At 43.6% G+C, this 15,901-nt stretch overlaps 1 protein-coding gene across 3 annotated transcripts in view; it reads right to left on the bottom strand.

Moving 5' to 3' along the window:
- Positions 1–3,779: 3,779 nt before the first annotated feature.
- The window catches only part of LOC109305020 (Y+L amino acid transporter 2-like), a 69,034-nt gene continuing 56,912 nt past the window's right edge, over positions 3,780–15,901 (bottom strand). For 2 of the 3 annotated variants that reach the window (XM_019527891.1, XM_019527892.1), the window contains one exon: positions 12,315–15,547. In XM_019527891.1, the coding sequence (XP_019383436.1) occupies positions 15,456–15,547 (92 nt within the window). In that variant the 3' untranslated portion in view covers positions 12,315–15,455. Of the gene's footprint in view, positions 3,888–12,314; positions 15,548–15,901 lie in introns of those variants that run through there. The other variant, XM_019527893.1, reaches the window with a different exon arrangement.

Raw genomic sequence — 15,901 nt, 5'->3', positions numbered from 1 at the left:
GCCATGGCTTGTGGCCCTGTGGGGGGTATGTGGCACATGGTGGGGTATGGCGTGTGGCCGCAGGGTGCTGCAAGGAGCAGGCGCAGGGTGCTTGAGCAGTGCCTGCCAGCTACAACACAGGGCAAGGTGCGCCCCCCACACCCACTTTCTGTGTGGCACCCTGTGGCTGTGTGCTCTGCCCATGGGGAGCAATTGCCAGCTGCAGCTGTGGGGTGGGAAGAGGAGGGGGGCCACAGTGGGGACTGGGGCTGAGGCTGCGCCAGGTTGATCCTGGCGGAGGAGGGGGGCTATGCTCAGGTCTGGCTGGGCTCTGGGGCCAGGGGAGTCCGTTGGCTCCTCCAGGGCTTGGGGACGGGTGGCTCCCACCACTGTGCACACCACAGAGAAGCTGGGGGAGGAGGGCCTATGCTGTCCCCTGGGCTTCCCAGCGCTGCATCCCTGCATGACCCAGCCTGGCTGAGGCCCCAGTCACAGTGAATACAGCCCCAGCCAGGCTGGGCCATGGGACACTTGGAGCCTGGTGGTTCCTACAGAGGCAGCGCTGGGGAGCCAAGGAGGGCACATGGCCCCCGGTATGTGCATGGGGCAGGGGCAGCTGCAGCTGTGACATCTGCTCCGCCTATGCTCCTTGCCTTGCTGCTCCAGGTTTGACAGCAGTGTGATGCCATGTGAGTCCTGCTGCAGGGTGTGGTGGGCCAGGCAGCGAGGCACGTGTACGTGGCATGGGGCTGGGTGTTGGAGTGGCATGTGACTGTGGCTGTGTGTGTGACTGTGGGTGTGCAGCATGCAGCAGAGTGTGTGTGTGTGGCGTGTGGCTGGGTGTGTGTGTGGCATGTGGCTGGGTGAGTGGGTATGTCTGTGGGTGGGTGTTGGTGTGGTGTGTGGGTAGGTGGGTGTGGCATGTGTCTGGATGTGTGTGGGTGGGTGCGTGTCAGGTGTGGGGGGAGGCACATGGGGCCAGACACAGAGCTGGGGGGGGGGTTGCACGTGGAGCAGCAGCAGCAGCAGCAGCAGCAGCATGGGGCGGTAGGTAGTGGTGCTTTGTCTCCACTGCCTGCCTGTCATTCTTGTGGGCACTTCGCTAGATCTATAAAAAGAGAGGGGGAAGTGTTTGAATATCAGCAAAGAGAAAAAGGTTAATTTGAATGAACTAACAGCAGGTTGTGTTGCATATATTGAATGATATATCATGATGGAAGACCTTGATTAAAAACTTATTCTTTGTGAGACTTACTGAAGCTAGGAAGATCCATGTTTCATATGAGCTAACTGAGAATGAGCACAGACTTAGATTACTTTTTCTTTTCTGAGAAAGCATCTTGAGCTTTCTCTTTTGTGGCTTACTGTGTAACTCCAGTTGAAATTTTATCTTCCCTATCTTCTTCTGTACTCTGATGGACAGAGAAATAGTAAAACATAAGGAAGTAAAACGTGATTAATATGAATACTTGAATGCAGTGTTCCTTTTTCTGTGGAAGCAAGCTAGTTGGGCACGAAGGCTCCCTGTTATACACATTTCCCCTCTAACATAAGCTTAGAGCTGTGGGGTATGAAAAATCTCCTTGTGTTGCAGAAAAATATCTAGCCCTGTGCATCTAGTTTTCCATCTCTAAGATGTCACACTGCCCTACCTTTGTTCAGTAGTCACTTATTAAGGATAAAGCTGGTCAAAAATACTATACACTTCCAAAGAAGAAAAAGGAAAGTTGAATTAGTTTTCAGTAATTGAAAAAGTCCATCTTTGCTCCCCCTCCCCATCTTTTTTCCCCCATGTTCTCTCAGATAACTGAGTGGTGGAGGATAAGGAGGAGGTGGAATCCAAACCCTCAAGTTTATCTTCCATTTTTTTCTTTCCCCTCAGATTTGCTTGAGATTTAAAAGTTTCCCAGGGTGGTTTTGTTTCACTCAAAGGGCCATATTTGGTGAACAGTGCATCAACGTAAACTTTCAACTGATTCTAAATAAAGGTGATAGGGTGCTCAAAGCATTTGTTGTATATCCAGAGGCATGAGTTTGAGCCTTGCTTCAGAAGTGTCCTAGAGATTTCTCTAGGCTGACTGAGATGTGAATGGGTACCTGGGAGCAAAAGGTGGATAGATGTAATTGTGACTACATCACTGACTTATGTGTCCTCCAGATACTGACATGCCTTACCCATTCACTGGGTTGCCATGCGCAGCCCAGTGAACTACCCAAGACTGGACACTGGACTGGAACTCTAAATAAAAGCCAGTTTTAGTCACAGATTATAAGAAGGCATTATTGAAAGTCTCAGGTCTGACCTCCCATATAAGATGTGTAGTTCGTCATTGAATTATCTCATGTTTACCTAGAGCATATGTTTCAGAAAAAAATCTGGTTCTAATTCAAAAATTGTCAGTGATGGAGAGCCTTCCATAGCCCTTTGAAAGATGTTCCGGTGGCCAGTTGCTTTTGCTGATACAAATTTGTATCTTCTTTCTAGTCTTGGAGGAGTTGTCTGGCTTCAGCTTCCAGCCATTGGATCTTGTTATGCCTTTGCCTGCTAAACTGAAGAACCTTATCAGCTTTCTGTTCCCCTCCCAGATACAGTGAAACCTGTCTAAGATGGAATCGCGGGGGCCCAGGGCATGGGGTGGGTGGGGGGGAGTTCTGGCTTAAAATGTCTTCTATCTTATAGGAAGAGCTTCTCTTTCTCTCTCTTTCTCTCCTCCCCAGCTTCACTGCTCTGTGATCTCACCATGCACACACACACACAAAATAGGTAATTACTTCTGTGATTTAGAAGGTGATTTTTATAAGTGGGCCCCAGTTTTCTTTCTGTTTTTGCATTAGATAGTTTTCAGCATATATAGACTAAATACACATAATTCCCTGTAAGGGATGCTGGGATTGTAGAAGTTTTTCAACTTTGAGCAGGATTCTGGTTTTCATAGGTTCTGTCTTAGACAGGTTTTACTTTACTCATAGACATACCAAGTCACTCTTTAATAAACCAGAGTTAGCATCTTGAGTCTCCAATGGAAGACCTATTTTCTAATTCCTTAATCATTCTCATGAACCCTCTTCATTTTCCAGTACAATGCTTGAATTACTGAAACTATACCTGCAGTGGTCACACCAGTTCCAAGTGCAGAAGTACTGCAACCTCCCTGCTCCTACCATTTATTCTTCTGCTTTTAAATCTACAGTAGTGCAGTCAAACTCATGTGGTTATCAATATCTTAATCTCTTTTCAGAGAGATTTCTTGCCCGGCTAGGTGGCAGGGCATCTTTGCTCCTGTAACTGTGGCATAAAGTCTTTTCCCAAGAGGTCTGACTTGAATTATGGCCATAAGGGGGAGGAGGGAGGGGAAATCCCACATTTTTTTGCTAGCACCCAATTTACCAAGATAACCAGATTACTCTGTATCAGAACCTGCCCCCTCCATTCTTTCTTCCACTCGAGTTTTTTTATGTTATCTGCAAGGTTGATCAATATTAATTTTGTGTTTTCTTCTTCTGGAAAAATCATGGACCAGTTCCTCAAGGAATCTATTACTAAGCACTCGGAGTAGGAGATGGTGATTAGGAACAGTCAGCATGGATTCATCAAGGGCAGGTTGTGCCTGACCAGCCTGATTGCCTTCTATGAGATGACTGGCTCTGCTGATACAGGCATTCCAGTGGATTTTACATACCTTGATTTTAGCAAGGCTTTTAATATGGTCTCCCACAACATTCTCTCAGGCAAGCTAAGGAAGTCTAGGTTGGATGAATGAACTGTAAGGTGGATTGAAAACTGGCTGGATCATCAGGCTCAGAGGGTAGTAGCCAATGGCTTGATGTCTAGTTGGTGGCTGGTACCAAGTGGGGTGCCTTAGGTGTCATTCCTGAGGCCTGTCTTGTTCAACTTTTTAATGAGTGACCTGGAAGGTGGGATAGAGTGCACCCTCAGCAAGTTTGCAGATGATACCAAGCTGGAGGGAGCAGTAGATATGCTGGAGGGTAGGACTAGGTTCAGAGAGGCCTTGACAAATTGGAGGATCAGACCAAAAGAAATCTCATGAGGTTCAATAAGAAGTGCAAAGTCCTACATTTAGGACTGAACTGTCCCATGCACAGGTACTGGCTAAGCAGCAGCTCTGCAGAACAGGACCTGGGGCTTACAGTGGACAATAAGCTGAATATGAGCCAACAATGTGCCCTTGTTGCCAAGAAGGCTAACAGCATACTGGGCTGCATTAGTAGGAGCATTGCCAGCAGATCTAGGGAAGTGATACTTCCTCTCTATTTGGCACTGCTGAGGCCACATCTGGAGACTATGTCCAGTTTTGGGCCCCCTACTACATAAAGGATGTAGACAAATTGGAGAGAGTTCAGCAGAGGGACTTCTGAGGAGATGCAGAGGAAACTGGGCTTATTTAGTCTGCAGAAGAGAAGACAGAGGGGGGATTTAATAGCAGCCTTCAACTATTTGAAGAGTTGTTCCAAAGACTGTGTTCACTGGTGGCAGATAACAGAACAAGGAGCAATTGTCTCAAGCTGAGCAAGGGAAGTTTAGGTTGGATATTAAGAAAAACTTCCTCACTAGAAGAGGAGTAAAACAATGGGACAAATTACCTACAGAGGTTGTGGACCTATAGTCAGATCCTTGGAGATCTGACTATATTCAAAGCCTTTGCTGGGATGGTTTAGCTGGGGATGGTCTTGCTCTGAGCAGGGGTTTGGACTAGGTGACCTCCTGAGGTCCCTTCCAATCCTAATTTTCTATGACTGATAGGAGTATTAAGTAGTATAGCACCAAGAACCACACCCTGCAGGACCCCACTAGAAATATACCATCCTGAGGATTCCTCCTTTACCATTGTATTTTGAGACCAATCAGGCAGTTTTTAATCTTTTAGTGTACTATTTCTTAATATCACTTGACACGCTTAATCAAAATATCATATGGCAGCAAGTGAAGTGCTGTATATAAGTCTGCACACAGTACATCAATACTTACCTTTATCAATCAAACATGTAATCACATTAAAAGATACCAAATTTGTCTGACAAGGGCTACTTTTGATAAATGTCAACCATTGTGTTCTTTATTAATCTCTGTGTTAGCCATAATTATCTTGGTTCCGTGGAAGTCCTATAATTGGTTGGGTCATCCTTTTAGTATCTTTAAATATTGGCACAATTTGAACTTTCTTTCAAGTGCTCTGGAGTTTCTTTAGTGTTCCAAGAACAGACTGTTGATGTTGATTAACAAAGAGCTTCTCAGAGAGTTGCAATGTCAGTATTAGGATTGCTTATGATCCTTACATTCTTGAGAGAAAATAATTCAAAGCTTTGCAGATCATAGATTATTTCCTGTTTCCCTTGCCCTTCCCTTTCCCCATCACAATTACTATCTTATGATGAACATTAGCAACTTCTTTCTTTCATTTGTGTATCAAATAGCTATAATGTACATAACTACATTTTATACATTATGTATGTAAGAAATCATAACAGCTAAAATAAATACAATAGCTGCTTTAACTTTTTAGTTCAATTTAAATTTCACCTTTGAGCTAAGATGTTTTTAACTGCTGTGGCTTGTATTCTTGATCGTGGCTTTTGAATATTTGCTAAAATGTCCTTAACCAGTTCCTAATCACCATACAGATTTTTAGTTTAAATTCTTGCTCCCAGCTGATTTGACCCACAATTGTTTTCAGTCTTGTCAAATTGGTACTTTTAAAGCATTTATACCATTTGGACAATCTCCTGTGAATGAAAATTTTCTGAGATAAGAAATTGGAATGTCTAAATTATAGATAAAAGACATTTTTTAATACTGGCAATGAGACTACCACTATAATCACTGAGACTGATATTCTCCATGCTAACACAGCTTTTCCCTCCTACGCATAGGAATCAGTGCTTCCAGTCATCCAGTTATCTAGTGTGATTTGCATCTAGTCAGCATCTGCTAGTACTCCATTTAGTTCTTTATCTGCTACAATATTGCTCTATAAGTATTAGAGATCACTTGAGTCATTCTATGTTGTCAATGTTTAGGAAACAAGCAATGACATTTTTGACAGTTTAATTCCCTCTTTTGGATCCCAAGTCACTCATTCAGCCCTTCTTAAAATGATTGAGTATAAACAATTTAACTTTCCAATCATGAAATGAAGTTCTGGTAACAACAAGGTTGAACCTAGTCTCTAGATGAGTAATTCCAGTGCCTCATGTTTATTAGCCAGCCTCATAATTGAGATAGTACCAATATACAATAATTTCTTCTTTGTACATCTTTTGATATGCCAGGATTTTGATTCTGTACCAAAAAACTGCTTGCTTGTTATCTCCTTGCACCTTCTCCTTATTCTAAACTTTAGAGTGGTAATTGATGCAAGACTGCAGAACTCTATATAGATGGGTGGCTGCTAGGATTCGAAATCCTGGCTAGGGATAGAAATTACACATAAACCAGTATAAGTGATCAGAAACTGGTTCAAATCTGTAATGAAACAGAAGTTCAGTGCATATAAATTGCTTTCAAAATGGCTGAAACTGTTTTAAAATAAACCCGGATGGATGTAGTATCAGACTTAACTGGTTTAGGTTAAATCAGTTTATTAAACTTCTGTCTCAAATCCCCTCCAGATTCAGATTAACTTGCAGTCCCCCAGGATGATTTCAATCTCCCCCACAACCTCCACCCTTGAAGGGTGGGTGGACTAGCCTTGGTGCAAGCTGTCTGCTCCAGCTGAGCAAGGAATCATGCTCTAGCACGCCCCCATCCCCCCATTCCCTCTCCCAGTTTCTGGCCTGGGCCACTGCAGCTATGCGGCTGCATTTCTGGAATCAAAAGTGAATGTCTGTTCACTTGCTTATCGGTTCAATCTACACAGCTTAGACTGACCTGTAAAGATTGAATTGATTCAGCCTTAGGCTTTTTTGACTGTTTGTACTTAGCCCCTAAGTTCAGTCCAAAAGCAAAAATGTGAACCTGGCAAGATTTGCCAAATCTAGAAGACAAAGAGAAGGAAATTGTTGGTAACGTATAGGGAGTGCACAGCTTTGGCAATGCAGATCTGGAGATTTTGAAGTAATACTTCTGAAGTTGTCTTTCTGCCATAAAAGATAACTTCCCAAACACAGCTATACTAAAGATATGAAGCATATTCTTTTACCTTTTGGGCATCAGGTCATACAGTTGTGGCTTCATTTCCCTGTGAAGCAGTGGCCTACCTGGTCTAATAGTAGCTCACACCACTCTGTTTGTTTCACATCAGAGTATCTATGTTTTCCTTACACTCCAGTGTTTGGGTTTTAACTGACAGGTTACTAAGGAAATCTTTCTCCTTCTTCAGGATAGCCGAAAGACCAAAACCAAAATATATGTTCTTCAATCCTGTGACTTAGAGCATGCAAAGTCCTTTCATCCTGTTCATGCTTAGGTTTTTGGATGTGTTTCTGCAGTAGGTTTCAGCTTCTCCAGACTAACAAACTAAATAATTCTTCCTCTATCAAACTCTGCTCTCTTCTCTTCTGGAGAAGACACTTTCTCCCATCTTTTTATAAGCTCTACCCCAAAGCTTCTAAACAAGAATCACATCAGCCTTTTAGATAGGCATTAGGGCTGTGTGATGCTTCAGTAGCCAATTTAATTCAGAGGAAATTTGGCCTGATTTGGCGGCCAAATCTCTGAATCTGAATTGAATTGAGAGACCCATTAAAAGCTCTGAATTGAATTGAAGCCTCCTAATTGATACAGAAAAAATTCAGAAAAGATTCAGAGATTTGGAAGGCAGACATGCAGGAAACAGAAACTGAGAAGAGGGAGGGAGAAGGGGGGTGGGGGAAGCCTGCTCTGATATTGACGTCTGTAGCTGGCCAGTGACTGTGATCTTTCTCTGAGTTCCCTTCCAATCACAGTGCTCTGGGGGAGGGACATAGAAACAGCATATAAGGCAGTGTGTGAACTCATCTGTGTGCTGTCTGTCTCTCTGTTGCAACATCAGCAGCATCTGGAGGGCTCTGGTTTGGTAGTAGGTAGTCTCTTCCCACCTAGTTCTATCCAATCCTTTCCTATTTACCCTTGCCTACAATCCTTATTGTTACCCATTCCTTTCACCTTATTCTTCCCCAAAAATCCTCTTATTTGTTCTTGTTAACCTGTCTCCTCCTCCCCACCCCCACACACAGAAATCTGTGCTTTCCCTGACAGTGTGTCATCACTGTGCAGGAAAGCACAAAATATATTACACGTATTACATAAAGACATGCATTTTGTACCACACCAAACATCATGAATCGTACAGGACAGGCAGGTGCCAGGTCTTCTGGCAGCAGAAGGAGAGGGGGCAGAGGGAGAGCTGCAAGTTCCCCTCCCCACCCAAACATAGATGCACCCTCTTTCCTGGCAGTGAGGAGTCTTCTGCTGCTAGTGGGAGCAAGGATGTGGGAGCTATGTCTGCACCTGCAGCACCACCAGTAACACCACTAACCACAACCAGCAGCAACATGAAATTCTCCGCTCCAATTTCAGTTGCCAGGGTGAGCCTTCCAGTGTAAGAGGAGGAGCTGGATTAGGAAGCAGGGGAGCTGAGTGCCATAGCCAAGGATATTCTGGGGAAGGAGGGGAAATCTGAGTTTGTCCTCCACATCCTCATAGTTCTCCTAGAGGCCAATCTCCTTCTCTGGCAGGCACCTCAGAGGGGATTGTGGGGGCAGATGGCTCATCACCTTCTGTTGTTGTGCCTCTGCCTGCTGAGGAGGGGGATAAGGCAGGATACCCAGCCTCAAGCCAGAAGTGGATAGGTAGTGTCGTGTGGGAACATTTTGAGGTGGCAGATGATCCCACATATGCTACCTGCCAGCGCTGCTGAAAGCAGATCAGCTAGGACAAGGATAAGAATCATTTCACCATCACAGTGATGCTGCTACATTTTAGGAGGCAGTACCCCTTGTCCTTGTTCTTCCTTAGCCTGGCACCAGTTGGACTGTGCCCCCAAGAAGTCTCCATCTCGCTCCAGAGCCCTGTTCACAAGAAGCAGGGGCAGACCACCCTGGACCAGTGGGGGAAAGGTGGGCACACAGGAGGGCATGTTTCCAAGGTGAGCAAGGTAACCCAGAGTGTTGGGGAGATGATTGCTGTGGATGGCCAGCCCTTCTCTTTTGTTGAGCGCCCAGGGTTCAGGTGGCTCATGGTGCTCATGGCCCCATCTGACCAAGTGTCTGCATGCACCACCTTTAGCTGGACGGTGGCGCCCTTCCTGTATGAGGCTTGCAGGGAATACTGGAGGGAGAAGCTGCAGAAGGCAGGGCTGCATGTAACCTTGCACTTCACCTTGGACATCTGGAGCAGCCTGGGTGGAGATCATGCCTACCGCTCCCTCACAGGACACCAATGTGATCAGTCAGGCCATTGGTGGGCTCTCCTTTAAGTGGAAGTGATTGATGAGTCCCACACGGCAAAGGAGATTATGGTGGCCATGAACCTCATGGTGCAGGGGTGGCTCACTGGGCAGGGCGAGTTCACCCGCAGGTTCATGGTTACTGACAATGGGGCCAATATGGTCCATGATGCCAACTTTGTTGGCATCCGCTGTGTGGCACACAGGTTCTACCTCATAGTCAGGAACAACTTGGAGAGGGACAGGTCTCCCAGTGATGGCACCATCAGTACCATGACCAGACAGCTCATTTTGAAATGCAGGAAAGTGGTGGGCTACTTCCACTGGAGCATCAAGGGGGCAAGATGCTGCGGGATAAACAGGCAGAGCTGAGCATCCCATAGCACAAAATCATGCAGGATGTAGAGACTCGGTGGAGCTCCACATACCTGCTGCTCAAAAGGCTGGTGGAGCAACAGAAGGCCATCCATGAGATGCCCTTGCTTGGGGAGATTGGGATCAGTGGTCCCCTTAAAAAAACTGAGTAGGATACCATCTCACAGATCTTGGTGTTCCTGAAGCCATTACTCGAGGCCACCAAGAGCCTCAGAGCTGGCAATGTCCTCCTTAGCCAGGTGATCCCCCTAGTGAAGGAGACTGAAAATCAAATGGAGAAGGTCCAGGGGATCTATGGTGAAAGCAGCTTGCCCCAGGCAGGAACAGAGGTGCAGGCACTGGTGAAGTGGCTGAAGGAGGGCATCAAAAAATGTCTGGATCCATTGTGGTCCAGTATTGTCCATGTGCTGGCAGACATGTGCAAATTGAGGGTGAAGGGGAGCATCTGCATCAGCAAAACCCTCGATCACTGGATGGAGGTGCTGGTGAACAGAGTCAGGAAGGCAGAAGGGTAGAGGCTGGGGGATGTGGAACAGGGGGATCCACTGTCTCTTGCCAGCACTCCAAACACCAGCCAATCTTTTCCACCACAGCCGCTGCCAATGTGGGCCATGGGTATGGCTTCAGTGTTAGGGTCCAGAGCCACCAGACCCCATTATCAGGTAGGTAGTGTGGAGGCCTGGTGGCTACCTATCTTACCAAAGATGTGGAGCCACTGCAGTGTGACCCCTTGGCCTATTGGGCAACCCGCAGCCAGATGTGACACGATCTGACCACGGCTGCCTGGGAACACCTGTCCTGTCCACCAATCAGTGTTCCAAGTGCAAGGGTGTTCAGCATTGCTGGTGATGCAAAACACTTCACAGATGAGCCTATGAACTTCACTTCATCAACCTCCTTGATACAAAAACTTATGGACTCAATATAGACATTGGATTTATAACATACTATAACCTGCCTGATATCTGACTTCTCAGGTACCTCTCCACTTTTACCTGCTACATCCCCCCTTACCCCCAGGCTGTCTCTCACCCCCTGATACCTCAATTCACATTTTCATTGACTGGCTTTCTTGCATGCATACCAGCCTCTGGCTTCTTTACTAACCGTTCCATCCAGGAATAGCACACACACCAACTGCAGATGCATCCTCAACCTGATGAAGGGGTTTTAAACCTGAAAGCTTGCCAAGATATATTTCTCCAACTATTCATTTGGTCTAATAAAAGATATCACATCTACTCAAAGAACCTTTCCTGCCTGTTCCTTAGACCAACACGGCTACAACCAGAAACCCACTTAACACACACAAGTGACATGAGTTTTGCTTTCAACAGTTTGAGGTGCACTTTCACAGAAGCCCTGACCCTATCTCCTTGAAACTTGGCAGGCTTTCTGCCCTCAGAAGGAGCAAGCATTCATCCAAATTTGCAAAAAACAAGACAAAGTTATAGGTATTTTAGTGACTTACCATTATCGTCTTTGTCCAAATCACCCAATTGGCCGATTTGGTGGCTGAATCTCCGAATCTGATTTGGCTGAACTGAATCAGAACAGTGACTCAAATCACAGAATTGAATCACTGTCCCCCCGAATCAGCCAAATCTGAAGCCAAATTGAATACTTGCTGCTTTGCACAGGCCTGTTAGGCACCCAGTATTGTACTGTCTCTTATCATTCCCTTCCATGCCCTCCTTCTTGACAGACCTTCCCGTACCATCTCCTGGATGGAATGCTTCCCAAGTTCTCTTGGAAGACAGGCCCCAACACCAGTGAAGTTATTGTGAAGAGATTTCCTAAACAGGCTGACACTTTCTTCAAAGATCCCTGCAATTTGAGGTATGGTGACCTTATACTCTTACTTCCTCTCCCATCATGCAAAGCATCTTTTCCTAAAAATCCTAGCCATTCCTCGAAGAACTACATGCTTGGTCTTAAAGGGATTAGCCTTAAAATAGGAAAAAGTTCCATCCAGTCCTTCCCTTAATGGGACAGAATGCTATGTGAAGCAACTATGAAAACTGAAGATGTTCACTGTAGACAGTGAATTGTAGTCTCTTGAAACACACCAACAAAAGAGGGTAAATTTTAACACCTAGAAATTGTTATGCATTTCATGCCTTTTTCTTTACTGTACCTTTTGGCGTTGCTATAGATGCACCAATCTCTTATTGTTTAGTCACTGATATGGGCTGGTGAAGCATGTGTTACCAGGTGTTGAACAGCTTATTTTTACCAATTTAATAGTGTGAGAAAGCAAATAGTTGTATTCTCTTGTACCTGAGGACTAGTCTCTGAAAAAGTAAAAGTATTTGGTAGTCAACCCAAATAATGCAAATTGTTTGACTGTTATAAAGAAATGTGACTTTCTTTAACCTGGGGAGCATTTAAAATGTGTAATACTAATTAGCAGATTGAGACAGTGCTCACCTGAAACAAGTAACGGTCCTTTACCCCATATATTTTCAGCTTTGTTAAGCTGTAGAGAACATGAGTTTCATAAATATTTGGTGTAGTCTTAATGCAAGTTTGGCTCACAGTGCTGTGAATTTGTATTAAATATACACAGGTCCCTAGCACTTCTCAAAGACCAGAAATTTATTTAGATTTTTTAAACTGTAGGTATTTTACAGTAATTAAAATATACAAATTACAGGAATAAACGCTACAAAATACATGGTAAGAAAATAGAAATTGGATCATTCAAACAATATTACAATAACATTGCCCACTCTCAGCTTACACACCCTTAATCTCTCTCTCAGCAAAAAAAAGGAAATGAAATGAAATGAAAGAAAGCATTAGGTGTCTTGTTGGTTGTGTGCTGCTGGGTTTTTTTTTAGCATGCCCTGAAGCTTTATAAATACAGTCCCTTGTCAGACAACATGAGGGAAATAAGTTTTGTAGCTTAAGAACCTGCAGACTTGTCTTGACATGTGACCTTTGTCTTTGCCACCAACACGGACCACTGCTGAGGTGTTTGCTTCAGAAATCCTGGTCTCAGGCCACTTAGTAATTCCTGTTTCTTTTTCCAAAGGAAAAAGCTTTAAAGGAAGTTTACAGGTAACCAGTACAGGCTACAGAGCACTAGTGTCATTAGGTCTGCATGACAGACAGCTTGACATTAAATATGACTTAGTATCTGTATAGACAGGCTCTCTCATGTTTAAAATTGTGCCAATTAATTATTATTCTTAAATTTATGCTTCATGTTGAAATAGTGTGCGGGCTGTGATATCTGTAGTTTACAGGTGAGCTGTAATAGGTAGAGTTAGAAGCTAAAACACAGTCCTGCTGTGCAATAGCAGAGAGACTGAACAGCACAAATTCCAAACTGGTTGAGTCCCATACAAAGTATCTGGAGATGCTGGGGCACTTTGGGCTGGATGCAGCAAATGATACATCAAGGCTTCTTCTCTAACTTCTATAATTTTGATATTTAAGTAAATGTAGAGATGTGGAGGTTTTAATTCTGGGGCTGCTAGAAAGTGCACTAGACACCTCTAAAGTGCACTAGACACTACAGGAGTCCTGCCAGTCAGAGCTTTTCAGGAAGTGCACTAAATCATGGAAGCTTGACTAGCACTAGCACAAGCCAACAGTTCTTATTTTCCCTCTTCCCTGCAAATCCCTCCACACAGGCTTGAATGAAGGCTGATAATGCTAGAGGCTAAAGTGACTGGTATAAGGAACAGAAATAGGAGATATTGATGAGGGCACTGAAATTGAAACTACAGAGAAAATATGGTATTTTCTTCAATGATACTGTAATATACGGATAACATATTCCACAGGATGACAAAGTGTATCAAAGTCTAAATAAATATTGTAGGACTAGAGGGGGCACCTCTGTCACTTAATTTGCAGATATTTCTTGCAAGACCATTCCCGTCTCTTTAATTTTTAGGAGATAGCAGGTTAGGGCTAGATTCACAAGGGGCTCAGGGTTTGTAGAGTTCAGCATTACAATATTACATTCTAGGTACCCTGCCACTAGGTGGAATTCACAATCCCCAGGTAAGCACCAAGACTTTCCTATGCACTGCATGGGGAGAGTTTGGCATCTAAGAAGGGCTCAGCAGCCAGCACATTGAGTTGCCTATGAGAGTCAGTAGGAAACACATTGAGGTATGGGCCTAAGACCCTCAAAAAATGTAGGCACTTAACTAAGGGCCAGAAAGAGATGCCCATGTCCTCTTGGGTTGCATAGCCATGAGCATTTCCTGGAGTTAGGTACCTCAGGTAGGATCCTTTGTAATCCTGGTCCCCTTTCTCTAAGGGATGTGCCCTAAACACCAGACTATGGAGTCCCTTTTTCTCCCTGAACTAATAGATTTTTCAATTATTTTGATGCAAAGTGGAACAACTTTAGTAGACGAGATCATGGAGGAACTGCCTCAGAATAGTTCATAGCTCAGTGGTTAAGACACTTTCCTGGGAGGTGGGAAATCTGGTCACAGTTGCCCACTCCAAACTAGCCAGAGGGAGGATTTGGACCTAGATCTTCCAAGTGAATATTCAGACCACTAGATTACTGAATAAAAAGAAGAATATCACATCTTTCTCCTCATCCTTAATGGATTAGGGCCCAGTGGTAAGATATGTGTAGGAAACACTTTTTGAACTCTTTTGAGATTTAGGAGGGCTCTATGGCATTAGGGCTTGGGTAATTCTGTTTATTCCCAGTGATAGAAATTCAGTAGATTTTATCAGTGGAAACATAGGTACCTATATAGGCTATAGGATTAGGTGGCAGCTAACTGGCAGTTTATAACACTGATGACCCCTAAGCCATGCCCACCCCCTTATGAATAAAGCCAAGAGACAAACTGATTTTTATGGCTATGGTTTCCTGTTTCTCAGGAAAACAGGCACATTGTGGAAAAGTGATAGGTTTAACTCTGAATATACTCATATTAAACATGACTCATTACTGTAACTCATGCTACAGCAGGCGGATCTGCAAGAGATCAAACATCTGTTATAAATTACATTACTACTAGCATGTGATAATGTTTGTAATCTGGATACCTCCCTTTCAAAGACATAATAATTGCTTATCATCAGATGAAGCTTTTTCAAAGAACTTTTACTACTCAGACTTTGATATCTATTGTATCATCTCTGTTTTCTTCTTTGAATTGAATTGAATTGATTGTGTTTGCCTGGATCTTACATTGGTTTATGAATTGGAATATTTTTATTCTAGCACTGCATTTATTCTTTGGAATGCTTGCCTGAATACTTAAAATTTCTTGCTAAGAACAGATTTACTACTTGTAAAACAATGGCTAAAATTTTTACATTGTGACTTTCTCTCCCACTTCAGGTTTTGAAACATAAATATTGTAAATATCTGATTTTACCTTTTTTCCATTGATCATTTTATTTCTCAAGAGTCTAACTGGCATTTGATGACTTTGCAACCCTTTTCTAATTAATGTAATATTTAATACTATAAAATACTAAACGTTTATTCATACACTGCTTTATAATATCAAAGCACTATATGATAAACTAATCAATCAGAAAGTTAAAAAATCCTGTAGAACAGGGACTTGTAAGTACCCTTGGCACTGAAAGGGCTAATAGAATAAACACAAATTAACAAACATCAAACTGATGCACAGTGGAATTGTTGGTGCTTTAGTGTAACCAAATCACACTAAGGACTTCAGACAACAAAAATGCTTCAGGTATGGAAATGTTGACTCAGGTTTATTTGGCTTTTGCTTCAATAGGGTCTACGTCTATGTCCAGGTCTGTCAGACAACAGTAGAATATCATCTGAACATACTTTGTTATCATAGCTGCAAAATTAGAAGAAAAAGCATAGATGAAACAAAATAATAACTGAATGTTGATTTTGTAGAAATTTAGCTATCCAAGGTTTTCGAAACTACAAATGCATAAGCCTGATTGATGAGTGCAGATGGGCAAACCCACTGGGTGCATCTACATGAGAAATTAATGTGACACAATAAACTCTGGAGAAGTTTGAGCCGGAGTAAACTGCTCCTGGGTGCAGTGTTTACACACACACCTGGGACAGCATGAGTTTAAACTGGGGAGCGCTGTTTGGGGAAAATTCTGAGTGAGGGGAGGGAGAGCGGGGGGAATAACAGAATGGGCTGGGAGAAAACTGATGAAAGCATGACAGGTAA

Source organism: Gavialis gangeticus, unplaced genomic scaffold (assembly GCF_001723915.1).
Source record: "Gavialis gangeticus isolate Ggan-Ray unplaced genomic scaffold, GavGan_comp1, whole genome shotgun sequence".
Taxonomy (NCBI): domain Eukaryota; kingdom Metazoa; phylum Chordata; order Crocodylia; family Gavialidae; genus Gavialis; species Gavialis gangeticus.
The sequence above is the reverse complement of the archived record's forward strand: the minus strand, read 5'-3'. Positions and strand labels throughout refer to the sequence as shown.